The 25819-nt window shown below is 48.3% G+C and overlaps 1 protein-coding gene across 2 annotated transcripts; it reads left to right on the forward strand.

The window, feature by feature from the left end:
* The first annotated feature begins 23 nt into the window (after positions 1-23).
* LOC128783123 (TOG array regulator of axonemal microtubules protein 2-like) lies at positions 24-23907 on the forward strand. Of its 2 annotated transcripts, none has more exons than XM_053933709.1 (16): positions 24-260; positions 1473-1675; positions 2520-2680; positions 3990-4036; positions 7111-7269; positions 9411-9543; positions 11210-11315; positions 12050-12285; positions 13802-13954; positions 15225-15342; positions 16339-16442; positions 17825-18029; positions 19208-19424; positions 20505-20591; positions 22768-23217; positions 23674-23907. In XM_053933709.1, exons 1-15 carry the CDS (start codon positions 221-223, stop codon positions 23001-23003), a joined length of 2205 nt encoding a protein of 734 aa, XP_053789684.1. In that variant the 5' UTR covers positions 24-220; the 3' UTR covers positions 23004-23217; positions 23674-23907. The 2 variants fall into 2 exon arrangements, with proteins under 2 accessions (XP_053789684.1, XP_053789685.1); XM_053933710.1 differs by having other exon boundaries at positions 22768-23183.
* Positions 23908-25819: the final 1912 nt, after the last annotated feature.

The following is a 25819-nucleotide window of genomic DNA, read 5'->3' on the forward strand; positions in this document are numbered from 1 at the left end:
AAAGGGGCAGCCCCACGCTGGGATTGTGAAGGTTGTGGTTGACACGGCCACAGCGGCAGGAGACGCGTCTGGCTCTGCCTCTCTGTGCCGAGCGCTGGCGATTGGACTCACCCGACCTTGTTCTAAGGCTGGGTACCAAGCTCCTGTCGCTGTCTACTCTTGAGAGCGTTCCCAAATTCAAACCCAGATACTTCTGCGAGGCAGAAGCACGGGTTCAAACATGGATTTGACTGGAAAAGGAAAGACCACTGAAGGAAAAGGTGAGGACAGAAAGGAGCTGAAAGCCCTGAGCCAAATGGAAAAAAAATCCCAGCAGGGAAAACTTGTCCATGGCGGTCAGTGCTGGCTCTGTGTCAGAGTAGGTGACTGACAGATAGAAATGATCCTGCAAGGACACCCAGGGCATGGCAACATTCTATCATTAGTTTACTCTGCTTTCTCCTTTTGACAGTAGCCAAATCACTCGTACTGTCAGCCAGGACAGGGACTGTGGCCAAAGCTGACCACAGATTGGACATGGTCATGAGATGCAAGTCCTGTTGCTTTCTTTGCCATCAGTGTCGGGTCTCACTACAGATAAATTTCCCTTTCTTCCTCTGCTTGCTGATCGGGTCCAACCCTGAGGATGGTATTTCGGTGCTGCACAAACACCACTAAGGCCTGCCTGCTTGCTGACAAGTCTCTGTGGTTTGCGGAACTAGCAGTCACAGCTGGGTGGATTTTTCCTGTGGATTCATAAAAGGCCACCCTCAAGAAGGAATCTTTTTTCCCCTCTTATCATTGGAGCCTTCCAGACTTGATAGCTTCAGACTTGATAACTTCAGACTTGATAACTCAATACTGCTCAGAGGAATTAAATGCAGGCTAGTTCCATGAATAATAAAACCAAAGAAATTTCCTCAATAACGAAGAATTATTCCCCTTGAGTGGCACACCCATACATTTGTTGATGATAAATGTGGGAGTTCACCTAAGTCACTTCTTCCCTTGTGAGCATGGCTCAGCCTCACCCAGAGGTGAGGGGGGATCTGGGCCCATCTGTGGTGGGACGAAGGGTCTTGTGGCAGCCCAGAGAGCCTGTGCACATTGCCAGGGAACAGTTGTGCCCTGCATGTGCCCCCTGCAATGAGCTGTGCTCTCCCAGTGCCCTGTGGAGCTGTAGGGCTGCTCAGCTGTGGGGCAGGGAGAGGAGCAGGAGGGTGCATGTGCAGCTGAGCCATTCCTGGAAAGCACAGGGCTCTGGGCTCCCTGCTGTGCCAGGAGAGCCCAGAGGCCAGGCTGTTCCTGTGGTAGCCCTGTGGAAGTGGGTCAGGGTTTTCCCCTGGCCTGCCTCAAGTGTCTGCCGGTAGGAGCATGTTTCCCTGGGCAGCTGTTTAGAAGTTGGCAGGAAATGTGTCCCATGAAATACGGAGCTTCAGATGCTTTAGGTTTGCATTGCGGCCTCTGTTAGATTTTGTGTCTCCACTTTGCAGGCCTGACTGGCTACCCTCTTGCCAAGAGGTTTTCCCTGGCCAGTCCCTCTATGCTCCTTCCCTCCAAGCCGTTGCCTCCCATTCAGAAGAGCTCTCCTTCTACCAAGCCAAGCCAGATATGCAGCGGAGAGCAGGAGAATGGGAAACATGGCAGCAGCTATGAAAAAAAACAGGAGCTGAGTTCCGAGGGAACAGGATGTAAGGTAAGGAGACCAAGCTAAGTCCAGTGTGGGAAATGTTCAGTTCATGTGCTGTCAGCAGAGCTCTGAGAGCTTTTCCCGGACAGGAACTGACCCTCTCACTGAAGGCAGAACAGGCCCTGATTCGTCTCTTTAGCTGGGCCAGAAATGGGATGGGATAAGAAGGAAGGGTGTGCATGTGCCCCTGCTGCCTCCAGCCCCATTCCTGGCCATGGCATGGCGGCCCTGGAGGAACTTGGGCAGGCAGAGACCTTCCAGAGAGCAGCAGGGCAGGGAGCTCTGCTGACCTTCCTAAATGCCAGTGAGCCTGAGATGATGGATGTGTGAGAGCTGGAGAGCAGCGAGCATCCGGAGAGCTCAGCAGCATCTGGGCTCAAAGGCTGCTGGGGAAGTGTAGGAGGGAAGGGCAGCAGCAGAAGAAATGAGGGGCTTGGGAAAATGGGTTTTGACATCCTGCAGAATGGCTTTGTGGGGACTTGGCTGGAGATCAGCACTGGCTGTTAGGTACCACACGGGCAAGGAGAGAACAGTGATCTAAAGCCGCTCCCATGCCATCCAAAAGGCCTGTGGCACCTCAGAAACATCTTGATGTCAAAGATGTGAATGCCAGCTGGGCATGTAGCCACACTTGTAGAGGAGTGAGCACAAGGGCAGAGGTGGCCAATGTGTGACATGGTCTCTCCGTCACCACTTCCCTTTCCATTCCCCATGCTGGGCCAAGCTGCTCCATGCATTTGACTTGTCTTTTCCTGCCAGGTCCCAGTTAAATGCATGGCTAAAAGTCTTGAGGCATGAATGGAGGCAAGACTGGATGCTTGATCTGAGCACAGTGTTCTACTCTTTCCAGACTTCCTTGCTGTATTCCAGTGGTGGGGTTATGCAGAAGGGGTCATTGGGACCACCTTTGATCCCCCCCATACGCAAGGCAATAAGTCCCACTCTTGGCAGTACCGCGGGGTCTCTGCAAAGCTCTCTGCAGCTGGAATTCCAGGAGTCCCAGGAGATGAGGTAAGCCAAGGTGTCTGCCGCTGCAGTGTGCTGTTCACCTGTCTCTTCCCATCTTGTGTGGTAATGTTCCACAGCCAGGTGTCCCATGTATTTTGGCAAACCTCAGTGTATTCACCATTATGCCCATCTATAATGATCCAGCACAATGTGAAAGCCAACACCAATGTCCCAGGAGCAGAGGTGGTGGTGGGGAAGAGGAGGCAGGGCTTCAAAGCACCTCAAGAAGTGTTGGCTGCTGGACTTGGCTGTTGATTCCCTCTGTAATGGTTGTGGTGTCATTTGCAAACTGAATTGCAGGGGTCTGGATTCTGCAGATCTTTGCATTCTCTGATCCTTGTCTGTCAACTTCTGCACCCATGAGAATATGTATGGGCAAATAGAGGCTAGTGGAGAGGTGTCTGCAAATTCAGGTGCTGCTTCTGTAATCATCAGGTGTAACTTCATTGTGCCAGGGCCTGCACTGTGAAATGAGACCCCTGATAAGTTTTGGGGTATAGATGTATAATCCGATGGATGTTTAATATTTTGACTGGGGCTTAAGATGAAAGAGGGCAAAGTGCTAGAGAAGAGTAATCGGACTGAATCTGATGGAAAGATATTGGCTTGGACATGAGTGAGAAAATGTAGCTGTTAAGCTTATCCGAATGATAACAATAAAGAAGGAGACACAGAAGCATCATTCCAATAGAAAATCTTTGGGGGTGCTTTTAAAGTGCAATCTGAATATCCTTCCCTAGCAGCTGAGTTGGAAAAAGCCTGTTTGTTCTTGAAAGAGCTAGGAGGTCTAATACTATTCTCAGGAGACAGCAGGGCTCTGACCACATGTAGGACGAGACTGCCACCAGGCTACGGCACGAGCAGGCAAAGTCAAGCTTTGGCAGCTGTACAAAAAGAGCTGCCCTCCACACAAACTGGTGTCTCAGCTCAGCAGCTCTTGCTGCTTCAGAGAGGCTGTAGGAGCCACCTGGCTCCAAAAGGAGCGACAGCAGAATTGGGGAGTTATGATGCCAGTTGAAGAATGACTGCTGGTGGTGGGGAAGAGGAGGAAGGGCTTCAAAGCACTTCAAGATGGGTCCTCTGCTGGACTTGGCTGTTGTTTTACACCGAGCTTGGCCAGCTCTGGGTGACTCCAGCAATGGAAAGCTTAAGGACAGTGAATTAGCTCTGCATCGTGTTGTGTTTATGTGTTGCATTTCCTCCTTCATCAGAGTGACCATGCTAAGAAGGTTTGCCTCCTTTCATGATACACCCGTTCCCTCCATTCTCTTTCTCCCTCCTCATATGTTCTTTTGGCCTCCATCTTCTCCAGGCCAACATCCAGCAGCAGAAGCAAGGAGGAGAACTGTGGACATGCAGGTAGGTAGAGGGCATGTCTGTCCTAAAATGACCATTGTAGTCTTGGCTCAGAGGTGACATTTGGAAAGCTTGGTTGAAACCCGTTCTTTTAAAAAATTCTTTAAATTTGTTTCAATTCCTTGATGGGCTCAGTGGACTCTCCCAGAGCCCAGACACTGGGAGTGTGCTCCAGGGGTGAGGTGAAAATTCCTCCAGTGTCAAGTGTTGAGTGGCAGGAGCTGGAGTGGTACCTTGGGGCCCTGGAAATGCAATGCAGGAAAAGGAGACATTGCTCTCCATCCTGCACATGCCTTTTATCTCCCTGCAGCCTTTCTAGTGTCACAGTTAGTAGGGGAAAAGAAGGCATTTAGCATGAAGTGAGAAATGTTCCCACTCCATCCTCCTGCTTTTGAAGCAGAAAACCTTTCCTTGGGGTGGTTTCTGAGCTGAACCCTTTTGAGATCTGAAGGAGATTGATGGACATTGCCTGGTTTTGTATTGGCAGAAATAGGAAAACCTCCTCTGACAGAACGTCCTGATAAATTTTCCGGTTAGGGAGAAAGGGCCTTCCAAATGGCTGCAGCCTAGGCAAGCTCTGAGTTTGTCATCCTCTGAGAGCACAATGACAAATCTCTTCCCCGGCTCTCTCTGCCTGCGTCAGTGTTGCAGGCTGAGGCTGGGGGAGGAGATGCCTTCTGCCTTGTCCTCCCTCCCAGCCTTGCCTGATCCCTGTCCACAAGTGGACTTGTGCCAGACAAAATGTGGTCTCTGGTGCATCTGGGTCAGCCAATGCTTTCAAGTTGAAAGCCTCAATGAAAGTCTGTTGCTGTTCCTTTGCCATCTCTGGGTGTGTAATGATAGAAGAGATGAGACTCAAAGGAATAATTCTGCTGATGCAGAAAAGGGATCAGATCCCCTGGTCCCTTTGCTCAGGGTTAGTTCTGCCAAATCCTGGGTACGACCCCTTTGGAATGACTCCTGAATTGTTGATTTGCAGCTGGAATGCTTAGTGTAAGTAGGGTGTAGTATTGCTCACTAAGTAAATCACATTTTTTCTGGATTAGTTCTGGACTAGAAATACCTCATCTCATTAAACCTTACCTTTCTCACTTTTATGACTGACCCGAGCATTCTACACCATGAAGGAATCCAGTTTTAAGACAGGTTTTGCTCTTGTACGCTTGGCTGCCATATGAATTTATCCTCTGTGAAGCCATGTAAAGAATTACTTCTGTTAGTTCGAACAACTCTGTTGGAGCGCATTTCAGAATGACCTGCCCTCTGCTACTTCTATTAAGGAAATTTAGAATTTTCGGTATTAGCCAAGATAGAAATATTTTGAGGCAGATCATGTTTCTGCTCATTGAGTTGAGTGGGGTTGAGTGTCTCTGCTGAAAAGCAAGCAGAAAATAAACCCCTTGAACAAGTAAGGAGAGCAAAAGAGGAACTTTGGGATTTTAACAGCTCTGTTGGAGAGTATTCCAGAATGAGCTCCACTGTTCTACTTGCATTAAGAAAATCAGCCTTTAGTCAGGCTGGCCCAAAAGTGGCCCAATCTCATACAGTTTAGAATGAAAATCCTTGGGGGAAACAAATTATCTAGTGTCAAGAACACAGTTCACGTTTGGGTATCACTTCTGCAACTCTAGGCTTTTCTTTGAATGTCCTCTAAAATATTCCAACAAAGAGAAGAAAATGTTGATCTAAATGCATACAGGTATTAGAACCCAGGACTTTTAGGAACTGGAAAGAAGATGTTTACTAAAATCAGCATGAATAAGGGCAGATAAGAATCTCTGTCAAGAGCAATCTCCTTCTCTGCCCTTCTCTATCAGACACAGAGGCTCTCCAGCATCCAGGGGCTGTGAGGCCTTTGTCATGCAGCAGGTTTCAGTCTGCTGGCCAACAGAGTAATGTCATGTCTGCTGCCAGCAGCCCATCCCTTGGAAGAGGGTCTAGGCATTGTACCTTGCTGCTCTCAGTCACAATCTCTGTGTCTTCTGAGAGCTCTGCAATCTGGGACCTGTCTTGTTGCAATCAAACTGGGGGACTGTTCCACTTGCATCTGAGTGGAAGCTTGCGTAGGATTTATTTCCATTTCCCAAAGGAAAATACAGAGGCATGAAGTGTCTTGCCCATGGCCTCACTGAGTCAGTAACAAGATCAGCTTCCCACCTTCATGTCTAAAGTCTCTCAGAGTAGAAAATTCTGTCTTGCAAGGTACACTGCAGCTTCAGACTCTCTCCTGGAGAGCAGCCTCCAGGGAAGGTGGGTCCAAAGAAATGCTTTTCAACCAGGGTGCAACCTGGAAGCAAGAAAATTCAACTCCTTCTACTGAAGATTCCAGAGATCCTTCTCTGGCCACTCCCTGCTGAGGAGCTGGTGCTGTAGAGCTGTGCTTGAAGCCCCCAGCCAGTGCTTCTGTTGTAGCCCCAGGAGCAAGCAGCGTTCCCGACTGAATCCCGGCTGAGGGGCTCTGACTGCAGGGCTGTGAGCGCTGCCCCGAGGGTGGCAGCAGGGCCCTTAGGAGGCAGCACTCAGCCCGAGGGCATCACGCAAGTTTATTTGCACTTTCTTTTGCTAACTTCCCCTGCCAGCCTCTGAAACAGGAAAACAAAAGCAAAGCAATACTGGTTTTCCTTGTTTCTTAGGGGAAGCATCACTGCAGTTTGGTTTTAAGCTAGAAGATGGTAGATTTAGATTAGATATTAGGGAGAATTTTTTTTTTTTATAATGAAAGGGATGAAAAGCTGGAAGGGTTTGCCCAGAGAAGCTGTTGTTGGCCCATCCTTGAAGGTGTTCAAGGCCAGTTTACATGGGGCTCTGAGGAACATGATCTAGATGAAGATGTCCCTGCTCACAGGGGTTGGACTAGATGGTGCTTAAAGGTGCCTTCCAGCCCAAACTCTTCTAGGATTCTGTGATCACTGTCCCATGTTACTGTTTTACTTGGTATAGAGTGGTATACCATTGTTATACGTGACGTTCTTTGGGATAACAAAGAGATGTTCCCCAGCTCTGGGAAATTTTCTGGTGCTTTCCATCATCACCTGTCCAGCACCATCCACCTACAAGCTCCTCTTTGGTCCCTGCAGGCTTTAGCCTACCACCTGTCGATGGCACAGCTTCTGGAGTGCAGAGAAAACACCCTGGTAGTGGCTTGAAGAAGGTCTTGAGGAAGCAGGACAACGTGCCCTTACTGCCCAATATGCCCATCATCCACGGGCATGGCAGCTTCCCACGCAACTCCTCAGGTAAGCCTGCTCCGTGGCAGCTTTTTCCCGCACGGGTTTTTCCTTGCACAAGGAGCGCAAACTGCCTCCTGCCTCAGCCAGCACAGCTGGGATCTTGGATCCATAGCCTGTCCTGAGAAGGAACAGCAAATCTACTTTTGAGTTACTCCAGCTTGGTAGGACTGGAGCAGTTGGTTCTTAGAGATCCATTGGAAAGTTGAGCTGAATGAAGTAGTGGGAAAGGCCTGAGCTCTGGCTTTTGCCCATCCTGATAGTCCAAACTACAGCACTGGTGCCAGGAGGCAGCTGTGACTGCAGGGATGAGCTGCAGGGCAGTCTGCCAGGGTATGCTCACCGTGCACCTAGGAGAACCACCACGATCAGTTGTCCACTCACCATCTGGGCCCTCTGCCTGTGCTGCTGTCCGGTTCTGCAGGCAGCTTTTCTGCTATCCCAGCAAGGGTTGTCTCTGCATGGCAGTCAGCGGCTTGGTGCAGTCATGCTGCTTGCTCCCAGAAGTGCCCCATGGCTCCTCGCTGCCACCATCCCACGGCCCGCAGTGCCAAGAGGGAACAAGCAGTGCCTCCTGTGTCACCCAGCAAATACAGCGGCCATGTGCAGCAGATGACAGGCAGGAGGGGCTGCCTGCTGCTCCCGGGCTGTGTGCTGCCTGCAGTCAATAGACAGCAGATAGTCCCTAGTGGCTCTTGTCTCTCCTTTGTGGGTAGCCTGCCTGTGCTGTGATCCCAAGTAGGGTGAGATAAGAAGAAGGCAGCTGGGAATGATTCTTTGAATGCTCTTTTCTAGTGATGCTGCTTCCATGTTCAGAATTGACCAGAACTAGCCTGACGTGGCCCTGCGTCTATAGTGAATCTGGATGTGTATGTCTACATACTTCTGCAGTGACATCACTGGTGCCAGTGGCTGGGGTACCTCAGTGACATCCAGATTAGCTCCCATCTGAATATTTTTGGTATTATCATTCCTCCATACTTTGTCAGAACATGCAAGGGAGCACAAAAACCCTCCAGAATCTAGAGCAGTTCATTTGGATTCTGTGCAATATTTATACTCCATCATTTTAGACAGTGCAAATGTTTTCATCTACACATTAGAAAAAGAGCTTTTGAGTGCACGGCATGAAAGTTTTGATTGGCAGTGCTTTTGATGACAAATGGGTTTCATGAGAAATGCATTTATCATCTGATTTTTCTCACGCCTTGTAAATATTTTTCCTTACCAAATGATTCAATTAAGGCAAACCCAGGTCAACTGATTAACAAGAGAGTGCATCTCCCAATAATGTGGGTCTGTATTTGCATATTTTTTATCCTCAGAGTGCATTTGGAAGGCTTTTTTATCAACTGTCTAGTCTGGAAATTGCGTTTTTCCACAAGAGAAAGCCTAGAAACTGCCGAGTTTGCAAACACGTCCATTAGATGGCAAACAAATTTCACCTCAGCATCTTTGAAATACAGCCAGTGTGTAGCTCTGAAAGAGTAAAGATTCATGATGCTTGGAAAGAACAAAACCCATAAAGTACTCCCTTGCCAATAGTAGGCTAAAATGGATGTGCACTCAGCTGCCTGCTGTCTAGAATATTTGCAGTCAATGGAAACAGAGGCGCTGTCAGGTGGGAAGGGTCAGGCATGGCTGTTCCCTGGTAGCTGCTCTGTGGGGATTCAGCCGGGCCCAGCAGGGCTGGCTTGTTCAGGCTTGGCTTGGTGCTGGCGCCAGGCAGCTGCAGGTGTCTCCTCAGGAGTTGCAGAGTGCCCCTGTCCTCAGGCCTGGGGGAAATCAGGGCGCAGAGACAAGAGAGGCACTGGAGGGGTTCCCTCCTGGGTAGCCAGTCCTGCTGTCGGCACTGTCTTGCAGGGAGCGGGAGCTCTGCGGCCGCAGGAACCTGCCGCTGGCTGTGGCACCTGTGGCACTTGGGAGCTGGCGCTGCGTGGGCAATTGTCAGGTTTAGCCCGGAGCTGTGCCCAGCTCGGGGAGGCTGGGAGAAAGCAAGGAGCCCAAGGTGCCAGACAGCAGGGAAGCCTAGGACCCAGTGCCAGTCTGTACCACATGGAGCCCTGGCTGGGAGATGGGGCTGCAGGCCGCTCCATGGCGGGGTGCCTTGCCCGGGGCTGCAGCGCCCATGGCTGACCCTCTCCTTACAGTGACCTCGCAGACGGCCACTGGTGCCGAGCGCCGAGAGGAGCCGCTCTGTGGGAAGGGGCAGAAGGACACAGCCTCTGCAGACCCACAGCAGTCCTTGAGGGAGGCACTCTCCTTGCTCGGCAGCGATGACTGGTAAGAAAGGCCCTGTTCACTCTGTGTCTCTCTTAGCATTAAGCTGGGTTAGAAGCGTGTCTTGCTAGTGCCTCTGAGCCCCGAGAGCCCAGAGGGCCAAAGGGCACTGCTGAAACCACTGCAGAGCAGTGAGAGGATAAAGATTTGAGAGCAGCCTTTTCTCGGCCTTGCTCTGCAGCAGTGCTCCAGCTGCAGCAGGTCTGTGCTGTTTCCTCGGTTTGCCCGCTGCTCCATGAGGCTGCAAAGGAAATCTTGAGGGAAGAGAGAAAGCTCCGGAATGAGATGATTTGCTGGCTGAAGGCAGAAGCAGCATGGCAGAAATTTTGAGTGTAGAGATTTGGGTGCCGTGGGCCACTGGCCCAGTGGGACTGAGTAAGATTCCTCTCTGCTGCCACTGCTGCCAGCAATGGCAGGTGACAGGGTCTCCCTGTGACCTCTCCTGCAGGAGAGTGCCAGAAGCAGCTCCAGCTTCCAGGGAGTTGTGCTTTCAAGTCCCTCAGCCTGTCATTACTGCAGAAGGGCTCATGGCAGAAGAGAAGGAAAAAGAAACAAAATCCTCTAGGAATCTTGCACTTTTGGAATTCAACTTTTTCCTTCTCACTGCCTCATATGGGCCTGAGATGTTTTGTCAATACCTCACCATGTGTCCCAACATTATACACAGGCAGAAGGAGGCCCAGAGGTGATAAGTCTGCAAATGTTAGGTGATATTGGTTTTCTTTTTGATGTCTTTTTGATCACTCCCTGGTGGATGCTTCATTCACACAGGGGTAAGGACTCCACTCACACTGGGACAAGCATGAAAAATCGGCCACGATGCATCTCCTTGTGCAGTCACCTTTGTTCTGCCCTTTCTCTTCTGCTTTCTCTTCCCCGTTTCTCTTTGGTGCCCTGTGAGGTGCAGAGAGCTTCTGCAGGTCTGGGGGGTCTGGATGACACTCTGGGGTGTCCGTGGGATCGGTCACCAGCCCTGTGCTGCAGCCCTGATGCCTCACAGACCTTCCTGTAGCTGAGGGCCTGCGCAAAGCAAGTGCTGAGAGACAGAGTTGTTTGCACCTTTGGAATAACATGTTGCTGTTGTGGGGGTTGTTTTAGGTAGGGGGTGTTGGGAAAAGCCAGAGTTTCAACAGTTCTTGCCCAGGGGTGGAATCTTCTGGGACATCCTGCTGCTTTTTTTGGGGAATGTATGAGGTGGAGTGGAGGGGGTGACAGAGAGGCCTAGATGGCAGAGTGGAAACTCAGCTCCAGAGTGCCAGTGCAGACTCTCCCTGCTGAACTGCCTGCTGGGGCTGACAAAGAAGGAAAATGCCCCAACAACAGCCCGGTGGGACTGTGTCTCAGGGACAGGTACAGAGAGGTGACAAGAAACAGCAGCATGGCCCCGTCTCACAGCTGCTAGGAAGCAGTGACAGAGGGGCATCATGTGCCAGAGACTTCAGAAAGGCTGTCTTCTTAAATGGCCACAGCTGAAGACTCTGGAACCCCTCTATTTGCCTCTTGGATTTGTGTATGCTTTTGACAGCCACAGCATCCTGTGGCAACGCCTTCCACGATTTCATGAAGTACTCCTTGCAAAACACCTCCCATTGTTCGACTGAGCTGCCAGCCTGGTAATTTCAAAGGGTGCTGCCTTGGTGGAGAGAAAAATCAATCTTTTGCCTTTCAGGGAGCTGAAGGAGAAGGGACTCTTCAACATCAGACACCTGGCTGGGTCCCATTCAGAGGTCCTGCTTTGTAGACTTGGTGACGTTTGCTTGGCAGTTACCAGCGAGGTGAGAACATTGTTCTGAACTGTCCTCCATACTTCAGACACGGTGTGTGGAGTAGGCATGTGCTTGTTCATCTCCATGTGTGCTCAGGGTCTGCCTTCATTTCTGGTGTTAGACCTTCTATTTCTAATGTCCGTCAGCTCTCTGTAGGATCTGTGTGTACATGTAGCTGTATTTACTGCTAGGTCGGGTATCAGACACTCGTCTTTGAGCGTGGTGCCTTTATAATGCAATGTGAAAATGCAGAAACTGAGGCACTAATGACGTTATTTGCAGAGCCCCAGTCTCTGCCCAAGCTGTAATGCACACTGCAAATTAGTCAGTAGGCCTGAGCCTGTCTTTTCTGTTTCCTGGCTGTGTGCTTCAACTGCTGGCATTGCTTTTTTGAACAGGAGCACCTGACTCTTCTATCTTTATGACTTGTGCCTTTATGATTTGAAAGCAGCCCTGGCTTCAATTTTCTAGTAAAAGGGCCTAAAATCAAAGGCATGGACATTTTAGAAGGGTTAAGTAGAACACTTTAGTGAAGTTTTTTTTAGGCCTGCAGTAAGCAGTTCTGAGGCCAGAAATTGGTGCCAGAGTAAGTGCCTTTCTGTGCTTGTGCTCTTCTGCTCTTCTTGTACTTTTATGTTCCCCTGAACACAGTGGGGCGTGTTGTCATTTCCTGGGACTTCTGTTGAAGGCAACTGGTTTTCTTTTCAAGGTGATTCTTATGTTTCCCCTCATGACTTCCCCAGGTGACCAACCTCCGATCCAAGGTGTCCTACTCTGCAATCGTCACTCTGGGAGAGCTCTTTGTGACCTTGAAGAAGGACATGGACTCTGAGGTGGATGAGGTTGTTCGGGTCCTTCTCCAGATGGTGTGGAACTCCCCAGAATTTGTTCAGAAAGCAGCCAGTCAGACCCTGGGGATCATGGTGGAGAATGTGACTCCTGCACGAGCAATGACTGCTCTCATGGACATGGGAGTCAAGTAGGTTCTTCTTCTTTTAGTGATATTCTTCACCTGCTAGTGTGTGGGAGGGGGAAGGGATGAGAGAGTGAATGGGAATGGTGGGAGGGAAGGGCCCTGTATCCTGCATCTTCTGTGAACTCAGTGACTTGATTCCCTGATCAACCTCATTTCTTTCCTCTTGTCGCCTGTTTCTGCCCTCCTGCAGCCTCTTAGTTCTCAGAATGAGAGAACTGTAGAATATGGGCAGTTGGAAGGGGCCCATCAGGACCATCGAGACCTGGCCTTGCACAGAACAGCCCAAGGGTCACACCAAGTGCCTGAGATTGTTGTCCAAATGCTTCTTCAACTCTGTCAGGCTTGGTGCTGTGACCACTGCCCTGGGGAGCCTGTTCCAGTGCCCAACCGCCCTCTGGGTGAAAAACCTTTCTCCTGATAGCCAAACTAAAGCTCCTCTGACTCAGCTTCCTGCTGCTTCCAGGAGTTCTCCCAGTCTGTCAGGTTTTCCTAGACCTGGTGGCCGCTGGGGAAGTGAAAGTGCCTGCAAAGGCTAAGGATAGAGCCTTGTGCTTTTGTGGGAAGAGGGACAATTGCAATTGCAGCTGCGAGCGGTGTTTGATATTTCACAGCGCTAAGCACAGAGGCCCTGGGAAAACCATGTCTCCTCATGATGCCATTACCTTGAGAAATAAGGAGGGCACTTGCTGGGGCGTGGAGCACATGGGGGAGAATCTGCTGGGTGTGGCACAGCCTGCACAGCAGGTGCAGCTCCTGCCAAAAGGAGTCTTGTATGACTGTCCTGGCCACAGAACTCTAGCTTCTATTCCAAGTGATGTTTCATGTTAGCCTTGACATGATGAATCACTTTAAAGGCACCTCCACAGGCCGACTGCTGTGGGACAGTTGAAGCAAAGCTGCCTTAAATGTTGGTGCTGGGCCGGATAGTTCCCAAGAGACACTCTCTAGAACAGGACAACCTGGCTAAACTGCCTGCCACCCTTTCCTCAGCTTTGGAATAGGGTAAAACATTCAGATGTTTCCCTTGCCAAGCCTCACAGAAGAAACAGGCTGCATTGCTGGATATTCTGCAACTTCACAGCCCACAACGTGTTTTCCCTGCATTTGTCTTTTTCCAAAGGTCTGCAGATTTGGGGATAAATGGGTGGAAAGAGCCTCAATCCTGCTGCAGCTCTGTGTAGTGGGTGCCCTCTGATGGGTCAGCATGAATTGTCCTTCATTTCTAAATAATTCATATGTAATCTATTTCTTTAATCTTTCTCAGAGTAAATACTGTGAAAGAAGTGGAGTATCTGGTAGTGCAGGGAGACTGAATTCCTCCCTCTTCCTTGCAGGCAGTCCTTCTGTACAACGCTAACTTTGTGTTTACTTGAGGACAGAAACTTCTACAGGTGTCTAAAGTTGCAGGGAGAACCCAGGCCTCCTTCCCCCAGCGAGGACAGGGAGCAGGATCTGGCCAAGGCCTGTGCTGCTGTTGCTCCTTCTCCCTGTGCCCCAGGGTTTCCTCTCTCCTTCCCAGGAGCCGCCACGTCCAGGTGCGGAAGTGTGCGGCCGAGCTCCTCCTGTCCTTGATGGAGAGAATTGGAGTCACAAGGCTGGCAGGCACACCCAGGGCTGAGAGGCTGGCACACGTGGCAGGGAAGCTTGCGCAGGACTGTCACAAGGACACAAGGTAATGATCTTCATTTCACCTCCTAAAAGAGGAAAACCGTTTTGTGTCTGGCTATAAAGGTAAAATGACAAAAGAGTGGGAACTAAAGGAAATATGAAGTAACCTCACTGTGTGAGTAAGGGTCATAGAATGATGGAATATGCTGAGTTGGAAGGGACCCATCAGGGTCATCGAGTCCATCTCCGGGCCATGTGCAGGACACCCCAAGAGTCACTCCATGTGCTTGAGAGCACTGTCCAAACGCTTCCTGAGCTCTGTCAGCCTTGGTGCTGTGCCCACTGCTCTGGGTTGCCTGGGCAAATGACTGTACTGGGTAAGCTGAGGTTGGCCAGCAAAAAGGAGCATTGCCAATTTCCTGTGGCTTGAAGGATTCTTTACTGAGATCAAAAGAGCTCAGATTAGCCAGTCCAACAGTTTTGTTTGGCCTTAGGTGCACAACACAAAGCCAACGTGTTGACTAACGTTCATCACTGAAGGATTCCAAACATCCATTTCTCATTAACTTAAGACTTTCCTAGAAATATTTCAGGGGTCTTTAGCCAACATAATCAGTCGTTCTAAGCCTGTTCTGCAGATTTCTAGAATGCTGTTATCTGTGGCTCAGTGACCTCCAAATTTCTTCTTGAAGAAAACTGTGGTTTCCTAGTGGCAAAACCAACCCAAACCGCCAAACTCCTCTTACTTTGATGATGAAATTCCCATTAATAGCTGCCAAGAACACCAGAGCAACTAGCTGCCCCGCTGCATACATATAGTATAGAATAATCAATAGGATGCATGAGGTGTTTTGTCCTGGCTTCCCTGCCAGTTGAAGAAAGGCAAATTACTGTGCAATGGCAGCAGGACACTGCTAATAGGCTCTGACAACAAAGCAGATGTGTTTTGCTTGTTCCCTGGGATCCTTTGATCCCACAGAAGCACACTCACACTTTCAGAGTGAAATGATATTTTTCTGTTGCCCCACATTCTCCTCTTGCCTCTTGTGTTCAGCTGACAGCACTGTGCAGTGTCAAGAGGAGGTAAATCTCCCTCTTTGCTGAGTAGGTAATGCCTTCTCATGCAAGGATTGCACCTGATGAGTTTAAGGTATCTGCCTCTTCTGTTAACACTCTTCCTTTGTTTATTCACTTTTCCTTCCTTTCCTTCCTTCCTTCCTTCCTGTCTTCCTGCCTTCTCACCTTCCTTCTTTCCTTCCTTTCTTTCTCCATCCCTTCTCTCTCCTTCCCTCCTTCCCTCCTTCCCTTCTGTCCTTCCTTCCATCCTTCCTTAGGCATTATGGACAGGAGATGGTGAAGATGTTGCTCAATCATCAAAAATTTAAAATGCTTTTGGAACGGTCTCTTTCCACCTGTGGCCTGGAGGACATTCTGACAAGAATGAAGAAGAAAGTAAGTGCTTGGCAGGAGAAATGTCTCCTTTGTGCAAGTATTGCCACTGCTAATATGAGCTCAAACATACCCAATCTGTCTTCATCTCATTCCTCTTCTGCTGAATCATTTTGCTCCTGGCAATGAGCTGTTAATCCTCAGCCTGTTCATCTGCAGTCCACAAAGGAAGCGATATTATTAGGGAAAAAGTGGGCTTTTGAATATTTTGAATATCAGTCACAAAGAGGAAAGGGAAAGGGGAGAAAATGGGTTTACATTTAAGTGTAAGCCCCCCTGCGCTCTCCCTACTCTGCCCCCAGTGAAGCAATTAAGTGAGAATAGTGCTTCTGAAGGTAACAGAGTCTTTGCAAAAGACACTGGAATTAGTAGTACCAAGAAAATTTCCAAATCTACAAAAGATGTCCAAGTCAATCCTAGTTACTGCAATTACTGTCTGTCTTTTGGGAATACTGCCCTGCTGTCAAGCCCTGTGGAGCTGGAAGAAGCTTGGTGAATTCAGCAGCATCCAGTGGGAAATCCTTTGCTTGTTTGGGGGAGGATTTTATTTCTTTTATTGACATTATAGAAGGGAGCGTGCCTTTGTGCAGGCTCAGGGAGAGCGAGTGTTGAACCAAATCGACTTCCAACACAATGGGCCAACCCCCACAGGGTCCATTTTTTTCTGTTACTTCTTTTACGAACACTTGTGTTGCCTACCAGTTTGCATTATTCCCATTTATGCTCAATGAGCATAATAATAATAATGAGCATAATAATAAGAAATAATGAATTTGGGATTTTAGACTGCTGCTCATTATGGTAGCACCCATAACTTGCCTTGAGCTATTGAAAACAAAGAGTTGACATCACTGAATCTCTGGTCTGTTTCCATCTGTCAGTTAGGAAAGGTTTCCCTAAGCCTTGGTAGCAGTGATCCTGGTTCTAACTTGTGTTTTAAACAGGGAATTTCCTATTTTATAGTCTAAAGATGGATGGGGTTTCTCTATGTCTTTGTAGGGAATGGAAAACCAGAAGGGTGAATGCCCACCTGTCAAGGAGCTGGTGAAGAAGAGGAGCGATGGCTCGAAGAAGCCCCAGGCCACATTGTCTTCTAGCAAATGGTACTGAGCACTTTTGTTAGATGTGACAAAGCACATGACAAGCTTTACATGTCTCTTCCTCAGGAAAATCTTTCTGGCAGAGATAACCAGTGCCACAGATTGTTTCCTTTCCCTACAAATGCTCTATGATAAAAAATGCCTACCTCTGCATTACGCTGAACACAGCCTCTCTGGAGGGTTTCCCACAGAAATTGAGAGACAAAAAGGCACCCATTGGTTGCAGCTCAGACAATCCAGTGCAGTGGCAAGGGCGGTGTTGTGGAGGCTATGACAGGGACAAGTTTCTGCTGCCTGACTTGGGACAAGTAAATTCAACCAGAGTTTTTTTTTCATCTGAGTGGAGTCTTTTTCAGTGGGTGTTTTGATGAGAAGTCCCAGTCTAGCAGCAAGATTCCATTCCACAAAGTTTCTCACCCATGTGGGTTGGCCTGGCTGAATCATGGTTTTCTTACCCTCAAACAGTATCAAGTTTGAGTAGTAAGTAGCAAGGCAATTCCTGAGCAACTTTGGTCAACAGGTGCCTCAATGTGGATTTTTTGTCTTGATAGTCCCGTCCTTCATATAATTTGCTTGACAAACAGCATGTTTGGTTTATTTCGTCCTGTGCTGCCATTAGCATTTAAGACAGGAATTTGCTCCTTGCTGTCTCTTCATGGCAGTTGCAGAGCTACTTGTACCTGTTCTCCTCTGATAGCAGAGGGGATTTATTTAGCTCTGTCATGCTCAGCGGTGGCAGGAAAGTGACCACATGCCTCAATAGCATAGCTAGCATCTTCCTGTGCACATAGAAGAGACAGGTTGATCCAGGAGAATTGTTCCCCGTGGGGTTGTTAAGCTGTCTCTAGATCTCTAGCGGATCTAGTCTCTAGGGAAGCAAATGAAATGTGAGCGTTGTTCTGGGATGTCTGGCTTCTGTTTTCATCTCTGTTACTGATTTTCTGAATCATTCAAATATGGCCCTGTTCATCTGTTCAGATGCATCTGAGCTACTTTTCCAGACTGTCATGCCTGGTTGTAGAGACACTTCTCCAGAAGGATGAGTTTCCTTATTATAAGACACACACGTCCCATATGAGGAGGCATTTAAACTCGGAAGTAGCATCTCTCTTTCTCCACAAAGCAATGTGACCTGTGTGCCTTGGAAGCCATCTGAAGATAGATCAGATGCATCTCATCCTTGGTCTTCCCGAGTGGGCGCTGGCAAGAATGTTACTTGCAGATTGTCTCCCGTAGTGATTGGCATGAGGCCCCCATTGTTGTTCAGAGCTTCATGATTTTCTGGCTTAAAATCCCAGAATTAGGAAAGCTCCTCAAGATGTTTTACTCACAATTAACTGAAGGTGTTATCACCAACAGGTTCCTAATTTGCTTTTATTTTCCAGGGTGAAATCTACCTCTGATGGACGCCTCCTACACCGTGCAAAAGCCCAGGTCACATTACCTCCAGCTGTGGAAGAAACGGAGCTGCTCCAGAAGCTTTACAGTCTCCTGGAAGCCAAGGGCTTTCAGACACGGATGGAAGGAGTGGCACTCCTCCAAGACCTGTGCAAAACCAGCCCCCAGCTCATCTCCACTAACATTGTCCAAGTATGTAGGATATCTTCATTGTCCCTTTCCTTTAGCTCCTTTCCTAAGCCTGTAGCAGGAAAGTTTATTCAGTGTGTCTTGGCACTCCATCCTGGCTCTTTGGGACACGCTGGTCCCTCTTAGCCAGACAAATTCAATTCAGGTTTAGGCTTCAGGACAAGTTATTTCAGTCCAGCTGCATTTGTCTGGCAGGTGCCTATTGGTGCTGTTCATCAGATGATGACAGAATTTTCTGCTGGTCTAACTGCTGCTCTCTCCTACTCCCAGTTGGGTTAAGTGAAGGGAATGCAGCCCCTGAAAGCATGGCAATTATTCTCTAGACCAAAAATGGATTTGCATCGGGAAGAGAAGTATCAGGCTGGGTTGGTTTAAACCCATTGTTTTTTTTAAAGAATACTTCTATATACTCCATCTTGTCTTGCACAGGCACAACTCTAGCTACTCATTTCCATCCTTGTTCCTATCCCTCTTGGTAAAGACAGTGCTCACCCTTCCTGGGCGGGTCTTTTTTTCTCTTTGGAAAAGGAGGAAAACAGCTAAGGACACATCTCTGCCTTCTCCTCCCAGTCGCTGCTTTGTCCCTTTTTCCAGGAAAAGGTGCCTGATAATGTGGCTGTCAAGGGACTGAACCTGCTCTACTGAGAGCTGTAGAGCACATTACATTTCAGAAGTCTACCTGTTACTTAGAGAAATGGTCTAGATCCTGGAAGAGTTGATCGGAGCCCTGCACTTCTCCAGACACTGGTTCTGAGATAAACAAAAGAAAACTTAGACTTCCTCCAGCCATAGTTTTGGCAAAATCGTAACTGCCTTCAGTACATGAGGCAAGTGTGTAGAAAACCAGGCATTCTAAACATCTGCTTCCATACTTCTAAAGCAAAGGTAGTCTTTTGCATTAGTAAATGGAATTGATTTAATGATTTATAGATGGAGAGAAATACCATAGGAACGATTCTGTCCCCAACCAAACCTCTTAAAAAGAGAAGAAAATCTTTCAACCAGCATGAGGTTGTGCCACCATTCCAGTGAGTGGCCCACAGGAAAACAGTGAAATTGTGCAAGCAAGTGCTGACTTGACAGAAAGGATCACTTTCATCTTTTATGTTGCTGAGTGCTCCATCCACTCTTCAAACAAGGACATTTTAATCCAGCTTTCACGTTGTTTGTTCGCTTCACAGATTTTTGATTATTTTGTCCTGAGAATATCTGACAGCCACAAGAAAGTGAAGCAGAAGGCGCTGGACGTGCTGGCCGAAATCACGGGCGTCCTGAAGGAAGCCTTGAACCCGGTGATCATTGGTTTGGTGGAAGGAATAACAAAGAGCCTGAACTCAAAGGATCCCAGGGTTCGTGCCTCAGCCGTGAAAGCACTGGAAGAATCCATTGCTCATTTAGGTAAGGCTGACCCCTGGCATGGACTCTCCTCAACTGCCTCTCTGTCTCTCCTACACAAGAGAACGCTGAGTGCCTTGATAGCTGCTGTTGTCTGTGGAACGCTCCAGCTGACATCCACCAGAAGCTGGGCAGGTGCAGTCCTTATGCACCAGTCCCCCAACAGGCTTGAATGTGGTCAGCATTTCCCAAAAGTCACAGGAGCCCTTGGCTCTGTGCTGCTTGTCTGAAGAGCAAGTCCCGGAGCAGAGCTTTGCTGCAGTTCAGAGGCACAGGGGGTTTTGGAGTTTGCTTGGGCCCCGTTTGACTTCCCAAATGAATAGCTTTGCTGTTGGCATGAAGGAACACTGACCCACCAGAGCTTCTGCAGAGCAGCCACCTGGAAAGCTCTACATTATAGGCATTAGCTGCCTATTTTCCACTTTTCTTCTTTGTCTTCTATTTTCAGAGGGCAACTTAAGATTCACCAAGTTCATTTCTTTATAACAAACAGGTCTAATCCTAGCTGTCAATGAGGCCTTGTTCCACACGTTGTTTTGCATGGGGCAAGATGGCTAGAGCAAGTAACTTCATAGGCAAGGGCTGCTCTAAATTCCTTTGCCATGCAGATTTATGTCAGCTCTGAAAATGCCGCACTGGGGAAATATGCCTGAAAAAAGGAGTGTTGAAGAGGCAGCTCTTCAGAGGGACTTTCCACGTTCCCCTCCTCACTTGCTCTCTGAACTCACAAACTGCCTGACTCAGTGCCTTTCTGTGCCCCAAGGATGGGGTTCTTCCTTTTTGCTCTGGGATGCAAACCCTTTTCACTGCTTACATGTGACTGAACTCTTGAGGTGCCTGATGTGAAATGTTTTAACATAGCTCCTGGTACAGCAGACAAGTTTGGATTTACAAATGGGAAAGGAGAGCTTTTCTTTTGGAATTTAAAAGCCTGCCACATAGGCTGTAAGAAGAAAAGGATTCAAAAGTCAGCAGAAATGCACTTTATTTTATAAAATGGGGTTGCCCCTGCCCTTTCCCTCCCCACTGTCCTTTCTACAATGACCTCAGAAAAGTGAGCAGAAACATGTGTTTCACTTGTAGATAAAGTATCACTGCTGAAAGAGTTCAGCTACCAATGGAATCAACTGAGTGGCCAAGCTCTGCTGGATGTCGCGGAGCGTATCACAGGTATGGCCTCCCCTTCGAAGCCAAGAGGTCTTCCCAGGGACTACTTACAGGGAATGCCTGTGAATAGACAGTAGAGTAGCTCCTCCAAATCAGGAGGTGCTGAGCTGGTCCCTCCTGCCCAATACCCATGGCAGGTGTATTTGGCAGGTTTTCCCTGGCTGCTGCAGAGCTGTGCAGCATCTGAGATGGGGGCGGCGCTCGGCCTCGGGGCTGAGCTCTCACTGGGGCATCTCAGAACCCACCTCCAGGAAAGGAAGGGGCTAAAAATACCCCAGCTGGCTCCTCTCTTGGAGGCTCAGGGACATCTGTGATCCTCTAGGGACAACGGTGGCAAATGCTGTTTCAGGGGATCAGTTTCTTTTGTCCTCACAGAATTCTCATTTTCCTCTTGGAAAGTTTTGCGGCTGAACTGTGCAGAGCCTGGGGGGTCACAGCTGAGGTCAAAACTCAACAGACATATTGGAGGCATGGATTTAGTGCAAGGCAGCCTTTGGGGGCAGAGGGGAAGAGGCAGAGTGCTGAGGCTCCCTGGCTGTGCTGTCAAAGTGGCATTGGACTGAACATTTCAGGGTGTGCAAACAGTGTCTTCCTGTGACAGCGCTGTCCAAAATGCCACAAATGCAGCTGATAATTGATTCCTCAGAGCAGCTTGCTATGTCAGCAATAGGCAAGGAATGGAAAAATGATAATCTCAATATAAAGTAGAGAAGATGATTGATAGCCTTGCTTTAACTGGGGCTAATGGCACTGCTAATTATGGCACCATCTTTTAAATGCAAAGTTTAATCCACTTTGTGTCTTCATTAGGAATCTCAAAAGGGCATGTTCAGCGATTGGGAATGTCAAAGGCCCTTTAATGAGCATTTGAATAAAGTAGTTCTCCAGCAATAGGGAATTTAGTTTGGCAGTATTATCCTTTTGAAATAAAGGAATTAACCATAAATTAGGATTACTTTAGAAAAAGTAATTAGGATTACTTTAGATGTTCTCTCTGAGATTTAGTAGGAACAGAGAGCTGTTCCTCTCATTCAGTAATCACCAATGTCTTTAATTACATATAAACTCAAATGAATCCCCATTTTGAAGTGGGGACGCTTTTCCTCCTTAGCAGAATTGGTTTTGGGTACTTTCAGAAGCTGTTTCAATGTTGATGACTGCTGGTGGATTAACAGCATAGGGAAAATGAAGGCTCTTCCACCACAGAATGAGAAATGGCTACTAGATAACATTTTGCCTGACCAGAAAATAAGAATGGTCTCCAGAGCGTTTCAGGCTTTGATCTCTCAGCCCAGTCTACCATGCCAGGAGCCTGTTGGTAGTAAATTTTTGTCTGTGCTTGACATAGTTCAGTTCAGAAAATGAGCAGAGAGCAGTTTTCAGAGACAATAGGAGAAAACACTCATGTTTTGGTTACATTTCAGTCCCCTGTGTAGCATTTTTCTCTTTCTATGCCCCTATTGCAGTGGGCATTATGGGAAAAAAGTGGCATTAACAATGGGAGGGGAAATGGCATTAAAATGTGGAGATGCTCAAATGCCTCAGCAATAGGGTCTGGGTAATTATCTAAGACACCTTGAAGTTTGAAACAGCTCTTTGTTGGAAGTCACAAAAGCATTCTGCCAAAGACACCAGCTAGTCACTGATGGTTCTAATCCAGCTGTCAAGCAGCAGCCATCTCTGGTGGGCTGGAGCTTTGAAGTGTGTTCTAATACTGCCCTTTGCTGTGTGCCACTGAGCAAAGGGAAGAGCCAGATGAGACATTTGGCACTTGACATCAAAATTACAACAATGGAATCATCCCTTTTATTAGAAATCTCTCCATTTCCTCTCTAGGGCGCATTTCCAAACCTTCAGTGTGGGTTTAGACAACTTCTTAATGGAAAGAAAAGGCAATTTGACATTTCATTCATTGTTCATGCAGAAAGAGCTTGTGAAATAACGTAGTAAAGTTACCAAGTCTGCCACAGGGACAAGGCTCTGGTTGGAGAAATTAGTCCTGAGGGGTTGGTGGTTCTGTTTCCAGGATGATCAGCTGCTTTGCCCGTTTCTGGATGATGGGGCCCTGTGTGCTATTTTGCTGGTCTTAGCCAGAGAGGCTTCCAAGAAGCAAAAGCAGAGGTAGATCCTTGTTTGCATTAAGGTTGGTGGTTAAGAAGCTGTGTCTCTCTCCCGGCAGTGCTCGTGGAGTGGGTTTATGCCAGGAGCCCTGAAGTCGTCCAGCATGACGCCCTGCCCGTGCTCTGGTCCTTCCTGGAGAACAAGGCGCTGCCTGTCCGAAGTGCCAATGTCCGCACTGTGGCCACCAAGCTTGCCTCGGCCCTCTACAAGGTGATGGGCAGCAAGCTGAAGAAGTGTGCTGCCAGCAAGCCTCCACATGTGCAGGACAACCTGTCCAAAATTTTGGGCTGGTGAAGGCGTGATGTTCTCCAGGAAGCTGAGGAAGTGCTGAGTTGGACACCTCCGGATCTGCCTCTATAGCTGTGCCAAAAATGCTGCAATATTAAGGAAGGGTGTGCATCTGCCCCAGCTCTCTCCATCGCCCTTCCTAGTCATGGCATGGGGGGCCTGAAGCAACTCCAGATTGAGGACAAGGTGAAGGCCGATCATGGCTCAGCCTCACCCAGAGGTGAGGTGGGAGCTGGGCCCATCTGTGGTGGGAGGAAGGGTCTTGTGGCAGCCCGGAGAGCCTGTGCACATTGCCAGGGAACAGTTGTGCCCTGCATGTGCCCCCTGCAATGAGCTGTGCTCTCCCAGTGCCCCGTGGAGCTGTAGGGCTGCTCAGCTGTGGGGCAGGGAGAGGAGCAGGAGGGTGCATGTGCAGCTGAGCCATTCCTGGAAAGCACAGGGCTCTGGGCTCTCTGCTGTGCCAGGAGAGCCCAGAGGCCAGGCTGTTCCTGTGGTAGCCCTGTGGAAGTGGGTCAGGGTTTTCCCCTGGCCTGCCTCAAGTGTCTGCCGGCAGGAGCATGTTTCCCTGGGCAGCTGTTTAGAAGTTGGCAGGAAATGTGTCCCATGAAATATGGAGCTTCAGATGTCTTAGGTTTGCATTGTGGCCTCTGTTAAACTTTGTGTCTCCATTTTGCAGATCTGACTGGTTACAGTCTTACCGAGACGTTTTCTCTGGACACTTCGATGTTGCCTTTCCCACAAAGTCCTTGCCTCCCATCCAGAAGAGGTCTGCCCTCCAGGCTCAGGAGGAAGCTGCTGCCCGTCTGAAGATTGTTTGAAGAATAGGATTTATGTGTTAGGCTTCATAGTTATAGATGTACATATGTTCTGATCCTTAGATGTAGTTTTGAATAAATTTGTTTCGACTATATCTTTAAATCTTGATGACATATTTTTAATTTTATATATTTTAATTTGATGGCTAAAAAAGTAAATAAATAAATCAAATTTAAATAAACCAAGAGGAGAATGTGAGACCAGGACCTGCTAGCCTAGAGATTATGGCAGTGCAGCTCACTTGATGTGCCAGTGTTTCACCACATCCTTTCCTCATTGGGCTTCTCCTCTTCCGCTTTTGCCATGTTTTCTTTGTGTCATTTCTGCTGCTCTTTGTTACTTGGCGTTACAGGGGGGCCACCTGTTGACCTCTTTGCGGGACAATGGATCCAAAAGATCCTGTATAATCAAAACTTTCCTACCTCGATGTGTTCTGTGCTCACAAAAGGCCTGAGCAAGGAAACAAAGAGAAGTGTGCCCAAATCCCAAAGCTTTGCTCCTTTGCAGTCTCACATGGATCTGGCTCACAGGGGTCTTCAGTCACAATTTCATAGGCAAGAAGAGGTCGTGTATTTCACTGGGAAAAGATGCACTGCTTTGCAAAAGTCATCTGTATGTACATTTCCCTGGGACAGCAGTCCAGCTGTGTCATTTGCACCTGATTTGCAGAAGGATGAGTGCACTGGGAGGGCAATAACAAGTGACAAGGGTTCCTCAAATCTATACCGCAGCCTGGGTGCCATTCAGCCCAGAGCTAGGGGATCTTTTGTTCCCATGGACCAGTGCTTGCCAGTGTCATGAATTCCTGCAGAGCTGAAAGAAGCAATTCTGGATTCAGCTCCAGCTCTTGGTGGGCTGCATGATCATGGACAATGCTGCCTTTCTAGAAATTATCCCGCAGTTCCTTTCATAGTCACTTGAAGCTTTTAAACTTCACATTTCAATTTGCTTTGCCTTAGGGAAAACCACTTCTGGGCCCAGTGCAAACTGTAACCTTTTGCCAGCAAAGTCCTCGTGGTTGCCAGCTTCTGAAGTCACTGAAGAAACAGCATGTGAATGTGTTAATTAGGTTTTCTGAAAGAAAAACTTTATATCACCTGCTGCATGTGTTTGCTTAGCTCTGGGTCTAGTCCTGGCCTAGTAAAGCCCAGGCAGAGTGGCATGTTGCAGGGAAAGCTAGTCCGTGAGCTTATGGGGATGCCATCACCAGAGGAGTGAATGTGACCTTTGGGGATTTCTCTGGGGACAAAAATAGGGATCTACTCCATGCCATAATATTATCTTAAATCTTTCTAATATATCCTAGAAAAGGCTGTGAAACTTCACGTCTCCTTGCACACCCACTGTTTGAATCGGGGCGGTTTTGTCCCTCCTGAAAGTCATTGCTCTTGCACACCAGAAACATGAACATCCACAAACAGGAATGATGCATGGTCCTCCTGCTGCTGCTTCAGAGTCCTGGGAAGTGCAGACCTGGGTATTACCAATATGAACACTTAATTAGCATTTCATACTCCTTCAGGATACCCTGATCTCAGGGCTTTTTGTTTCAAAGCTGCCACTGTACCAGCTCTAGGGAAGAACAGTAAGTGGGAAACAGCGACTGCCAGCCTTACAAGGCTGTAGGGGAAAACCTGAAGTGCCTGCGTCCAAAGATGAATGGGAAGAGTGTAATTGCCAAAGGCAACCCTTCATTAGGATAGCAGGATCGGTTCTTTACTGCAGGCTTGCATGAAGATCATTTGGGACCTCCTTTTTGTATCTCATGCAGAAAAGGATCTCTTAATAATCCCATGCTACTTAAAAGCACATTGGGATGCAGCCCTGTAGTGATTCACAATGAAGCAGACTGCCGGCTTTGTCACTGCCAGCCCTGGTGACCCTGTGAGGGACCGTAGGGTATCCCATGCCTGTTTTGCCTCCAAGCAAAGCTTCCTTTTCCTTAGTGTGGAGTAAATACAAGAGTAATAAAATGGACAATTAAACTGGCCACTTTGGAGGATGTG

The sequence above is a fragment of the Vidua chalybeata genome, unplaced genomic scaffold (genome assembly GCF_026979565.1).
Source record: "Vidua chalybeata isolate OUT-0048 unplaced genomic scaffold, bVidCha1 merged haplotype W_reject_16, whole genome shotgun sequence".
Classification (NCBI taxonomy): Eukaryota; Metazoa; Chordata; class Aves; order Passeriformes; family Viduidae; genus Vidua; species Vidua chalybeata.

Excerpts from the sequence above, each read along its gene's own strand:
- LOC128783123 (XM_053933709.1), top strand. The coding sequence starts at position 221 with ATGGATTTGACTGGAAAAGGAAAGACCACTGAAGGAAAAG. Across the intron at positions 13,955-15,224 it reads GACTGTCACAAGGACACAAG|GCATTATGGACAGGAGATGG; the intron begins GTAATGATCTTC and ends ATCCTTCCTTAG. Across the intron at positions 20,592-22,767 it reads TGTCGCGGAGCGTATCACAG|TGCTCGTGGAGTGGGTTTAT; the intron begins GTATGGCCTCCC and ends CTCTCCCGGCAG.